Source organism: Diuraphis noxia, unplaced genomic scaffold (assembly GCF_037042655.1).
Source record: "Diuraphis noxia isolate RWA-SAM2 unplaced genomic scaffold, SU_Dnox_SAM2 contig0004, whole genome shotgun sequence".
NCBI lineage: Eukaryota > Metazoa > Arthropoda > Insecta > Hemiptera > Aphididae > Diuraphis > Diuraphis noxia.
This window is the reverse complement of record NW_028301714.1, coordinates 24,136,932-24,149,289: the sequence shown is the minus strand read 5'-3', so window position 1 is coordinate 24,149,289 and position 12,358 is coordinate 24,136,932. Positions and strand designations below refer to the sequence as shown.

The 12,358-nt window shown below is 25.3% G+C and overlaps 3 protein-coding genes across 7 annotated transcripts; 2 read left to right on the top strand and 1 right to left on the bottom strand.

Moving 5' to 3' along the window:
• Positions 1-652: 652 nt before the first annotated feature.
• On the bottom strand, positions 653-3,985 carry mTerf3 (mitochondrial transcription termination factor 3). The gene is made up of 2 exons (XM_015522141.2): positions 3,827-3,985; positions 653-2,539 (listed from the first exon to the last, which is right to left on the bottom strand). Exon 2 carries the CDS (start codon positions 2,433-2,435, stop codon positions 1,413-1,415), a length of 1,023 nt encoding a protein of 340 aa, XP_015377627.2. The 5' UTR covers positions 2,436-2,539; positions 3,827-3,985; the 3' UTR covers positions 653-1,412.
• A 190-nt stretch (positions 3,986-4,175) lies between these two features.
• On the top strand, positions 4,176-6,522 carry Ogg1 (8-oxoguanine DNA glycosylase). Of its 4 annotated transcripts, none has more exons than XM_089227357.1 (6): positions 4,176-4,306; positions 4,449-4,575; positions 4,694-4,993; positions 5,049-5,322; positions 5,584-5,778; positions 6,040-6,522. In XM_089227357.1, exons 2-6 carry the CDS (start codon positions 4,505-4,507, stop codon positions 6,136-6,138), a joined length of 939 nt encoding a protein of 312 aa, XP_089083483.1. In that variant the 5' UTR covers positions 4,176-4,306; positions 4,449-4,504; the 3' UTR covers positions 6,139-6,522. The 4 variants fall into 4 exon arrangements, with proteins under 4 accessions (XP_089083483.1, XP_015365338.1, XP_015365339.1 ...); XM_015509852.2 differs by having other exon boundaries at positions 4,186-4,343; XM_015509853.2 differs by having other exon boundaries at positions 4,207-4,343; positions 4,428-4,575.
• A 570-nt stretch (positions 6,523-7,092) lies between these two features.
• On the top strand, positions 7,093-10,776 carry LOC107162793 (protein ROP-like). 2 transcript variants are annotated; one of them, XM_015509828.2, is made up of 10 exons: positions 7,093-7,281; positions 7,383-7,532; positions 7,625-7,780; positions 8,471-8,574; positions 8,699-9,063; positions 9,135-9,236; positions 9,309-9,771; positions 9,842-10,029; positions 10,340-10,494; positions 10,574-10,776. In XM_015509828.2, the coding sequence occupies exons 1-10, from the start codon at positions 7,254-7,256 to the stop codon at positions 10,633-10,635; spliced, it is 1,773 nt and encodes a 590-aa protein (XP_015365314.1). In that variant the 5' UTR covers positions 7,093-7,253; the 3' UTR covers positions 10,636-10,776. The 2 variants fall into 2 exon arrangements, with proteins under 2 accessions (XP_015365314.1, XP_015365313.1); XM_015509827.2 differs by lacking the exon at positions 8,471-8,574 and adding an exon at positions 7,953-8,056.
• The last annotated feature ends 1,582 nt before the right edge of the window (positions 10,777-12,358 follow it).

Here is a 12,358-nt window from a genome sequence, read left to right as displayed (position 1 = left end):
CTATTTATAACTTAATTTTACTTTAATTCTACTGTTTTCTTTTTTTTCTACTTATTATATTGATTGTTAATATCTAACCTATTGTAATTGTTGAGCTAGATTTATAATAAAAAGCTACAAAAAGAAAAAAAAAAATATTTGAATTTGTTGCATCTTGCATACGAAAATGATTTTGAGCGGAGATTGGAGAAGGTGTGCCATCCTACAGCATAATAAAAATGAAGCAATAAATAATCAAAATTAATAATTTAAAAATAAATAATTAGTAAAATCACATGACTGTAAGTAGATTAATTTTTTTTTTTGATCAAGATAGAAAAACTTATTGGGAATCTTCTATCAGAATTTCTAATGTCACATATGAAAAGTAATTTTTTATGAATTTTTAACTGAAAAAATGTTCTTGACTAGCTCATTATAATATTATAATTCAAAAGATTTCATAAATGCTACCATGTGTGGAAAATGATAATATAAATATTTGGTGAAAATTTCCAGTGATAATTATTAAATTTTGAGTTAGTCCTAAATAATTACATCACTCTAAATACAATAATACCTACTTTCATCGCTATGCTCAGAATTTAAAAGTTCAGTTTTTAATTTGTACGTTATTTTTTTGGGGGATCATTAATAATTATTAAACATCCAATAATTAATAAAATATTGTTTATTGAATTTGTGAATTTTGTTATTACAAATCAAAAATTGTATAGTAATAAATAATAATTAATTGTTCATAAATAGGAATAGTTGTTATATTTATTACTTCATTAAATACAATTGCTTACATATCATTAATTTTAGTAATTAAATTGTTAAATTTAACATGAATACAGAGGATGTCAGTATTGGTTAGCGACTATTTTTTTGAGTTTTGAAAGATGTATATTGATCATATTATTTCATATTTATATATTTTACCAACATCACAAACAAATAAAAGTAGAATCAATTATTATATAATCTGTTATGTACTACACTAAAGCCAAACATAATATATTAAAAATATCAATGGTAAAAAAAATTTTAAATAATAGCAACTAGAGTATTTAAATTTGTTTAACCTTGGTTTATATATTCTAATAAAACATATCACCTTAAATCTATTATTCAGTTTTTATTGTATGAAGATTGACTTGTATTTTTTACCCTTGAAACTAAATAGTTTTTTATTTAACAACATTCTTAAAATAGTTAGTAAATTCTATTATATATTTTATACATATATCGTATATAAATAATAAATATATTATAAACACTCACATATGCATCATATATTCACATGTATTAAAATTCATAATCATTATTGTATAGGTACACAAATGTTCATTAATAAACAAATAAACAATACAATATTAATACAAATATAAAATATACATTTTTTTACAATTAACAATTAAATCGTAACATTATTGAACAGTCTTTAGATAGGTATTAAACATTTCAACACTAGTCTTTGCAAGATTTATACAAAATTCTGAATCATCTCCTGAAACTAATTTTAAAAGAGGTACATAATTGGGCTTAGTTGGGTCATATTGTGCTCGGTTTAAATATTTGAGATACTCATGTCTCTGTTTTATTCTAAATAAACGACTGGTCATTACTTGAGGTTCAAAAACAATGCGATCATGATTTATGTTCATAGTATGATGTATGTAGTTGAATCGTTGTAATAAATGGTTTTTGGACATAATAAATAATCTGGGATGGATTTGTAATAGTCTTTTTCTTTCGCTTTTATTGAAACCCATTTCTTCGACTAATGAAAACATTACCAAATTTACTGATTTTTTTGGCCAAGTTATCAATTTTGGTAATTTAGTAACTAAACTACGGATATTATCACCAGAAAGAAAGAAGTTACTTTGAAAAAATCCAAGACTGGTATCAATGTCAACTGTACTTTGAGATAACCATTTTGGGTGTTTTCGAATTATAGTAGTTATCATTTCTGTATTGAATTTTTTATGTTCTAAATAATTAATTCGGGTTATTAAATCATCCATATGTTCAGAAAATATCATAGGGTTTTTAGTGAGAAATTTTCCCAATTCTTCAACTGGTACTCCACAATCGTGAATAAATCTTATATACGGTTTCATATCACGTTCAAAATCTAATTTCAATATCATTTCCATAACATCAGGATTATTGTCAAATTTGTAAATTTCAACACCAAGTTTAACCAACTGTTGTAGTGAATAAAATTCATTTACATATGCAGCCAGATTAAATGTGGGGAGTAATGCTGGACTAATAGTAGAAAAATTAGTAACATTAGGTTCCAATGGAATATTGTTGTAATCCTTAGGCCATTGAATTTGATTGGACTTAATTGTCTCCAAAGTATTATCAGAGTTACAAAAACATCTAAAGAACTGTTTTTGTTTGTTCATTTTAAAAGATAGTACTCGTTTGAATAAAATCATTATGATATAATTGATAAATGGCACTTGAATATTTGAATTCTTGAAACAATTTAAAGTTTGTTCAAGTCTTGAAGTAAGATGAATTGATTTTTTTGACTGTTGATCTGTAAAAAATAAATTTAATAGCAATTTAATACAAATAAAATTATTGTTTAAAGGTACCATATATTATTAAAATAATTTGAATGAATAACAGCTAATCTTTTATCTAAGTTTAAACAATTAACAAAGGCAATATACCTACTGCCTAATGTATTGATAGAATGATAGCATTAAAATATTATATTATATACTCTTCCAACTACGAGAATATTATTGAACAGAAACTAAAACTAGAAGTCTTAAACTGCATTACTACTTGCTATAATAATCTATTGTTAAGAGAGCGATCATGGCAGACCTGAAATATTGTTTGTAGTAAGTAGTAATATTCTCTTGGAATATGGAGTATAGTTAAAGTGTATTGGAAATAAAATTACAAAGATGAATGAGATAACCAACAAATAGTTATATTATGTTATATACAAATTAAGACTGAAACTATTCCTTATCCCTATATACCTAGATATATCATATAAAGAAAGAGTATTTTTTTTTAAATAGTTAAGTCTTTAGAATGAGATAAAGAATGGATGGAATTCTAAGAAGTGAGAAGATAACAACAATGTTGAAGTAAATAATATTCATAGTGTTTTCCACCACACCGCACTATTGCACCAAGGTAAAACTGGTACAGTTCACTGATAATAGTCCCAACACGGGCTGGTGCAAATGTAGATGAAACATAAAATCTATACTAATTACTGATATATAAAGATAATAAAATATTTAATGGGTATTGCAGTACTTATCATGATAATGATAATGCGCACGAGCTCCTAGAGCTCGTGCGATTATCTTTGCACTGAGTGCAAAAAACTGATGTAGTGCATTTAGGTGAAACATAAAAAAGTCCACTCGGTGCACATTAATCTTGCAGATGGAACGTAAAAATATGTACTGGTGAAGTCAGTGCAGTGTGGCGGAAAACGCTATTAGACAATATACTTTTATTATACTTGATACCATTATGTTTAGAAGTGTTATGAAGGTTAATAAAATGAATCTATGAGAAAAAAATAACTTTAATAACTTTAAGGAGCTCCAAAAACAGAAATTGGGCATCATGAGTTTAATTATGTGATGTGTTTTAAGTATGGACTACAGACAGTAAAATATAAATTGATATTGAAATAATTTTCATTCATTTACCAATAAACATATGTTTAAGTTAAACTATTATATGATAATTGTTAAATAGAGTGTTTTATAAACTATACAATTTTAGTCTATGTAGTTAATTTGAATGTAAATCTACTAATAAGAAATAATTGAAATGTCTTTAAATTTACCTGATTTCAATAAAAATTTTGGAAATTGTAATCATCAGGAATTAGTTTTTAGGTATGAAATTTAACTCAATGAAAAATAAATCAAATAAATCAAAAACCTGCAAACAGTCCATCAAACGCAAACTTAAAACTTCAAATTCTCAATTTCCGTAATTATTAATTAATGAATAATGATAAATAAATATTATCATCTTTTATCTTTTATCAATCCACCTTGTTAATACCTATAGTTTTAAAGTGGTATAAGGTCTATGGTTCTATTAGTTTTTTTTAGAATTTAAGGTTATAATAATATTATCTGTAATCTGGGGAACGTTTAAAAATGAAAGCCCGCGTAAAATCTTTTATCATTTATTTTATCTACCGTAATATTTATATTTTATTTTTGATATCTATTTCATATAATTTTAAAAAATAAAGTGAATATTTATTATTTAATATTTAATATCGTATCACATAAACACACGAGGATAGTAAACAGTGAGTAGTGAGTACTATAGTACATGCCATTTAAGAGGTATATTAACTAAATTAGTATCAGTTTCTATGATATAGTTTTAAGTTTAGGATACTGATGAAAACTTTATTGTGCTCCCATTAGTAATAATTATTTTTCTACCAGAAAATCAAGCAGTGACCACTACCCATACCGATTATTGGTCGTCATTAAAATAAAAAATGAAAAAGATTTTGTGTTCAAGAGATCAAGTGAATTTGAAATGTGTTCTACTTGGTGGACAAAGTTTCAGGTAAATGTTGGTGTTTTCACTATTTATTATTCAATTTGGTTAAAAACCTATTTCAGTGATTGAAATTTAATAAATTTAAGTTGCTTACATTTCTTCAATTTTTTTCTACAATTGTTAGATGGAAAGAAACTAATCTGGACGAATACTCAGGAGTATTTGCTGGTGGTTTTTGGATACTAAAACAAAATGATGATCACATAGCTTATAAACGAGTTCCAGCAACAGATTTGGATGAAAAAATGTTAAGTAATTATCTAAGGATGGATGAACCTTTAGATGAATACTATAAAGAATGGAGTTTATGTGATCCAATTTTTAAAAAATCAGCAGAACGGTTTAAAGGAATTCGAATGTTGAAACAAGAACCAGTTGAAAACATATTATCATTCATTTGTTCATCAAATAATAATATCACAAGGTAATTTAATTCCTTACATATTTTGTCTTTAATAATTTAAACAATATCATTATAGAATCTCATCTATGGTTGAAAAAATGTGTACTTTATATGGTAAAAAAATAGATGGAACAACTTATTATGCTTTTCCTAATATTGAAACATTAATTGGTCCACAAGTTGAAGAAGATTTGAAAGTTGCAAAATTTGGATATAGAGCTAAATTCATACGACAAACTGCTGAAAAAATGTTTGAACTTGGTAGTATTAAATGGATTGATAAGCTAAAAAATATGAATTATGATAGTGCTAAAAAAGAATTGATGCTGTTACCAGGAGTTGGTCCAAAGGTAAAACTTAGTTATATTTTATGATTCATGACTGAAGGGCAAAATTATATAACCCACATCATTCACCAAATTGGGATTTTAATGGCTTACAATTAAGACTTAATTAATAATTATTTGTATTCAAATATTATAACCATTAACAGTAGTCCGTGAAAAATATAATTTTTCATGCTTAAATTACCTTGTTTTTCACCCTAAATATATATATAAATTTATATATATATATTCAACATCTATTTAAACAATATATTAATTTTATAGGTTGCAGATTGTATTTGTTTAATGTCACTCGAACACTTAGATGCTGTCCCCGTAGATACACATGTATTTCAAATTGCTCGAGATAATTATTTACCTCATTTGAAAAAATACAAAACAGTTACTCAACCAGTTTATAATGAAATAGGAGATTGTTTTAGGAAGATATTCAAAAAGAATGCTGGATGGGCACATACAGTAAGATTTTTATATTTTTTTGTTTTAGGCAACTACTGTCTATTGGTAAGTGGTAATATTAAACATGGTTCTGCAATATAACATTTTCTAATTTCTAAAGTCTATAATGGACAGATATCTATGTATTTCGTGTTTCTCATGATTTATCTAAAATTTGTTTTTAATTATTGCAAACAATATTGTTATAATGTTATACCAATGTCATTATAAATCATAAAATATTTTCTACTGTTTTATAACATTAAAAACTTTAATTTTTAGGTATTATTCTTGGATGATCTGAAAAACTTTAAACAACTCGAAAAACATGATGATTCATCTGAAGGCAAACCTTTTGCAAAGAAGAAAAAAAAGTATTGATTTATTGTCAATTTATACTGTTATTATATTTGTAACATAAATAACTTACATAATTTTTACTCTTTGTTGAAATATAATTTTATTTTACATTTATGAAATACAAATTACAATTAATATTTATATATATATATATATATATATATATAATATTATTTATATAATATATTTGGATTGAACTATTCAGTTTTAAGTATTTAAAACAATAATATTTAAATTTTTTTAAACTTGAGATTCAAATAATAAATGTATTATTATGGATATAAGTAGAAATTTGTATAAATAAATAATACTTACAATTGTGTTATTATTAAATATAATTATTAGTTATATAAATCGAGCTTGAAATTAATTTTATTAAAATTTAACTTTTATAATCTGAACAAATATTTTTGTAATTAATCATCATGTACCTAATCTAATGTTAGTTATTTTTAAGTCTGTAAATAATTGAGTAGATTGGTGGTTAACGGAAACATAAATTTCATAACACTTAATAGGTGACACTGATATAAAAATAGTGTTGTAACCTGTAGAATATATTTTACGTGATCTTGTTAGTCATTTTTATCAAACATTTCAAACTAATAATAGTAAATTAGTAAGTACCTACATAAATATTTTTTTTAAGTATCATAATTTTATTAATTAATTCATAAGCAACATCCAACCGTTTCCATCATTTTAATTCGCCTGAAATATATATATATATATATATTATCAGTTAAAAATCTAATTATTAGGTTACTAATAAAAATAATAATAATGATATCATTTAAACATTGCGTTTTAATTGTTATATTGTGAATAATTATTGCATTCGTATTGTGCTCCGAGTTTCAATAAATTATGATTATTTTGTGAATGAGGAAAAACATTTTGTTAGGTAATTTTCTCGTTATTGTGTTGGTTACACTGATCTCAGACCAATTTTCCAATTGATTTTCCACCATTTTTCTACTCTTATCTCCGACCAAGTTTTTTGAATCCTTTCGGCTCTTCTAAATTCTAATGACGTAATGTTATTAAGTTCTCAGTGACTTATAGATTATTGTTTTTTTTTGACTGTACGTTAAGGCTGTTTGTTTATAATTTGATAGATTCGTAACGAATCAAACATGGCATTGAAAGCTGTTGTCGGACAAAGTAAGTCTTTATTTTTAATTACGCATTATATTACATATTTGTATATGGCCTTTAGTTTTATTTGATACGAATACTAATTAAATAATAAATTCGTTTCACAGAGATTATGAATGAGGTCATTAAACAGAAGGGCGTAAAAAAGGGGGCTGACAAAGGAATCGAATGGCGTGTAATGGTGGTTGACCAACTGGCAATGAGAATGATATCCGCTTGTTGTAAGATGCATGAAATATCTGCTGAAGGAATCACTAGTAAGTATTGATTTTTTATTCATAACAATACAAACTCCTATCCCAAACATGTATAATCTATTTGTATAACATTATTTACTATTGTTTTACAGTTGTTGAAGATTTGCAAAAAAAACGAGAGCCTTTGGCTACTTTGGAAGCTGTTTACTTGATTACTCCAAGTGAAAAGTCAGTCGCTGCTCTCATTAGAGATTTCTCCAGCCCAGGAAAATCTATGTATAAAGCTGCTCATGTTTACTTCACTGAAGGTAATATTTTTTATGATATTTTTATTGAACCATTAAAATTTTTTTATGAAGTTAATTTTTATCTTTATATATATATATTATAGTCATACAAAATTTCAAAACAATTTTATAAGATTTTATAGTTAACATTTGATCTTAATCATTATATTTTTCTTCAATATTGTAATTATAGCATGTCCCGATGAGTTATTCAACAAGTTAAGTTTGTCCCCAGCCGCAAAATTCATTAAAACTTTAGTGGAAGTTAACATAGCTTTCATAGCTTATGAACAACAGGTAACATTTCTGAAGACTGTTAACTGCTAAACTAATGGTGGAAGTTAATCTTCGGTTATTACTCAATAATACACTTGATATTAACAAAAATAATTTTTATACATATATTATAATAATTTTGTTGTAAATATTTTTATTTATTGGATGTATTAATTTGTATTCTTTTGCGAAGATATTGGCCTATCTTAACTTCTTTTATATTTATGGTTTTGGTATATTAAATTAAAATAATGTTTATTTATGGTGAAATGTATGTATGAATATTGAATAATTGTTGGCTGTGAACTAAAATATGTTGAATGACTTGTGCAAATACGGGAACACTAAAATCTAATCTTTATTTGCCATTAATAAACATTTTGTTTTGCTTAACATACTAATCTGGTATTGTTTTATTGCTTAATTTGACAAAAGTGTGTCAAGAAGAACTGTTTAATGAACTATGCAAATCGATTGCTGCCAAAAAAATTAAAACACTGAGAGAGATTAACATCGCTTTTCTACCTTATGAGCGTCAGGTGTGTGTTTGCTTAACATTTAAGTAATAATTTTGCTTGGTTTTTTTTTTTTTTGTGTATTATAACTCTGTATATTACTAATTTGGAATAATAGTTAATGTTGTTTTTCTGTATACATCTTTAGGTGTTTTCCTTAGACTCTCGTGAAACGTTTCAATGTTATTATAATCCATTACTAGTGAGTAGTCGTGTACCTAACATGGAACGCATTGCAGAACAGATTGCTACTGTTTGTGCTACATTAGGAGAATATCCATCAGTACGATATAGAAGTGACTTTGAACGTAATGCTGAACTAGCACAGATTGTTCAACAAAAGTTAGATGCTTACAAAGCTGATGAACCAACCATGGGCGAAGGTCCTGAGAAAGCTCGTTCACAGTTAATTATACTTGACAGAGGATTTGATTGTGTATCTCCTGTTTTACATGAACTCACATTCCAAGCTATGGCTTATGATCTTCTGCCTATAGAAAATGATGTTTATAAGTAAGATAATTATTGCACTGTTAAAATAATTTAATCATATTTTATATTTTTAATTCATCTTGTTTTTAAAGATATGAAGCCACTGCAGGAGCAGCTCTTAAAGAAGTATTGTTGGATGAAAATGATGAACTTTGGGTTGAGTTAAGACATCAACATATTGCTGTTGTATCTACGTAAGCTTACAAATTTAACTTGTTCACTTGCTAACTATTGGTTTTTATTAATCCTAATAAATTTTGTTTTAGGAACGTGACAAAAAATTTAAAAAAATTCATAGACTCTAAGCGTATGTCAGCTGTTGGTGAGAGTAAATCTTCTATGCGTGATCTGTCGACAATGATTAAGAAAATGCCTCAATACCAAAAAGAATTAAGCAAGTATTCAACTCATTTGCATTTGGCTGAAGATTGTATGAAATGCTATCAAGGTAATGTGGACAGACTTTGTAAAGTGGAACAAGATCTAGCTATGGGTACAGATGCGGAAGGTGAAAAGATCAAAGATCATATGAGATGTATTGTACCAATATTATTGGATCAGAATACATCAAGCAATGATAAGATGAGGATTATTATATTGTATGTTTTGTCTAAAAATGGAATATCTGAAGAGAATCTTAACAAACTGGTACAACATGCTCAATTATCACCAGCTGATAAACAAGCTATTGTAAATTTGAACTTACTTGGTATAAATACTATTGTGGATGTAAGTATTATTGCTTAGTATTTACTAATTTTACTCTATGATATTATTAATTAAAACATTTGTACTTTAGGGCAACAGAAAGAAGCAGTACCAAATACCTCGTAAGGAGCGCATTACTGAACAGACATACCAAATGTCTCGTTGGACACCCGTGATCAAAGATTTAATGGAAGACTGCATTGAAGACAAATTGGATGCTAAACATTTTCCTTTTCTAGCTGGTAGAGCTGCTTCATCTGGATATCATGCGCCAACTAGGTATGTATTTAATATTTGGTATATTTGTTGAAGTTAATTAAATTGGTTACAAATTATGCCTATGTCCCCTGCTATTAAATGTATGTTTTTTTGTAATTCAAAATCATTTCAATATAATTTGCAATAAGTTTTTTATTTTAGTTTACATTATGATAGTCCTAATAGTTAATAGTAATTTGGAGTTTTCAAAAAAGTTATCATCTTTTTGAATTAACAAGTATCACTGTGATATTTCATTGTATATTCAAGAAATTGTTTTGTAACCAAACTTCCATTACTTCTCACTGTTAAACATCGGTTATTTTTCTAGTGCACGATATGGACACTGGCATAAAGATAAAGGTCAACAGTTAATAAAGAACGTGCCCAGAGTGATAGTGTTTGTGATTGGAGGAGTAAGTTTTTCTGAGATCAGGTGTGCATATGAAGTCACTAATAACTTCAAAAATTGGGAGGTTATAATAGGTAAGATTTCTATGACATAATTATTGTCTTATAATCTTATATTACTTGTGCTCTTCTAAACTTTATTATTTGTTTGAAGGCTCATCACATGTTCTAACTCCAGAAGACTTCCTCAACAACTTGTCTGCCTTAAGTCAATAAATCTGTCCAAATCTTCCACGCATCACACTGTTATGTTTTTCCAAAGTATTACTAATGTAGCCTTTTAAATCGTGATTTTTAAATTTTATCATAGAGTTAAAATACTAATAAAAAAATCTAGTACTTATAGGTTTGTAAGAACTTGTCAGTATTTTCATCGTTTAAAAATAATTTCCTAAGTATTTTTAAACTAGCTTTTTAATGCAACTAATTCAGTCTTATTATCACCATTATATCTATTTTATTGTTTGTTATTTATTGAAATTAATAATTAAAAATTTTATTTGGTTTTAAGTTATTTTAATAACTTTCATCATTATTGTTAAAATTATATTTTAATTATTATAGACTTAAAACAGTTTAAAATATACATATGTATGTTCTAGACATAATATTATTTCTTTTAACGGACATTCCGCATTTATATAAACTTATTTATTGAATTTTATCACATTTTTAACCATTATATTATTATTATAGATGATAGAATAATTTCTGTTAATTGAATTATTAAAAAATTAACAGATTAAATTCAATTTAATTTATTCTAATTTTACTTCCAGCTTTTACTAAGAAAGTTTTTATTATTGTCTGAACTATTGTTTTTTTAGTACCTACTTATCGAGCTTTGAAATGTGTATACATAAATAGCCTCAATATTTAAAAGAATTATAGATGTTTATGATGTAACCTTTTATCATTACAATATATTAATATATTATTACAATGAGTTCTCTTATTTACGCTATTCATTGATGAAATTTGCATAAATATTTTAGCAATATTAACTTTTGGAATGTGTACTATATTTATTTTATCATGTTTTATAGTTCATTTATTTACTTATATAATCTATAGAAAGAATTTATTATTTAGATACAATGTTTTTTTAAATTTAATATACTTTTTTTTAAATATTAAATAATAATTAAAATTTGAAATATTTAAATTCTTTTTAATATAATTCAGTTTTAAATGATTTCAGGACCCATGTTAAGTAAAGTTGTTATATTATGTAGAATATATACAATACATATATTTCTCAAGTATTAGTCTATGTCTTAATATTTTTGAATCATCTGTTATTCATTTTATTGTATTTTTCAATTAGAAGAGAAACAATAAAATTTTTATTGCAATTGTGTTATATTAAGTTGAAATGTTTAGAATAGTTGATTTTGCTCCTAATTTGTTTACTTTCATTAATTTATATAAAATAATATCTCAATTACTTTATTCTATTTTAATATATAACAGAATTTAACTTTTTATTGCTATAAAATTAATTTTTTTAAATTTAAAAGTATTTGAATACCTGGTACAGTCTACAAATGTATAATTTAATGATGGGATCTAACTTAAATCTGTATTTTAATTTCAGTTTGTTTCTCTTTTATATAGTTCAATATGATATCAAAGTATAAAAATTTAGATCATTAATAATAATTTATGTGATACTAAATAGTTTGTTTTTGTTGAAATTTAATATGATATAATAGATAATAATATATTTATTACAAATGTCCTGACGTTAAATTCATATATACTATTTTAGTTATTGAATTTATACTAAATATTTTAGTATTAACTGTCATTTAATATTGTATATACTTAGATGTATAATGTTTCAACAAGTCCTAGCCAAATAATTATTTAATTTGTCTTTTTATTGTGCCTAAATTGTATTTTGAAATAAAGATAGAGTATTTAGAAAAATTTATAC

Coding starts and splice junctions, on each gene's coding strand:
- mTerf3 (XM_015522141.2), bottom strand. CDS start 2,435: ATGATTTTATTCAAACGAGTACTATCTTTTAAAATGAACAAACAAAAA.
- Ogg1 (XM_089227357.1), top strand. CDS start 4,505: ATGAAAAAGATTTTGTGTTCAAGAGATCAAGTGAATTTGAAATGTGTT. Junction 4,994..5,048: donor TCAAATAATAATATCACAAG/GTAATTTAATTC, acceptor ATATCATTATAG/AATCTCATCTATGGTTGAAA. Junction 5,779..6,039: donor ATGCTGGATGGGCACATACA/GTAAGATTTTTA, acceptor TTTAATTTTTAG/GTATTATTCTTGGATGATCT.
- LOC107162793 (XM_015509828.2), top strand. CDS start 7,254: ATGGCATTGAAAGCTGTTGTCGGACAAA. Junction 8,575..8,698: donor TTCTACCTTATGAGCGTCAG/GTGTGTGTTTGC, acceptor ATACATCTTTAG/GTGTTTTCCTTAGACTCTCG. Junction 10,495..10,573: donor AAATTGGGAGGTTATAATAG/GTAAGATTTCTA, acceptor ATTTGTTTGAAG/GCTCATCACATGTTCTAACT.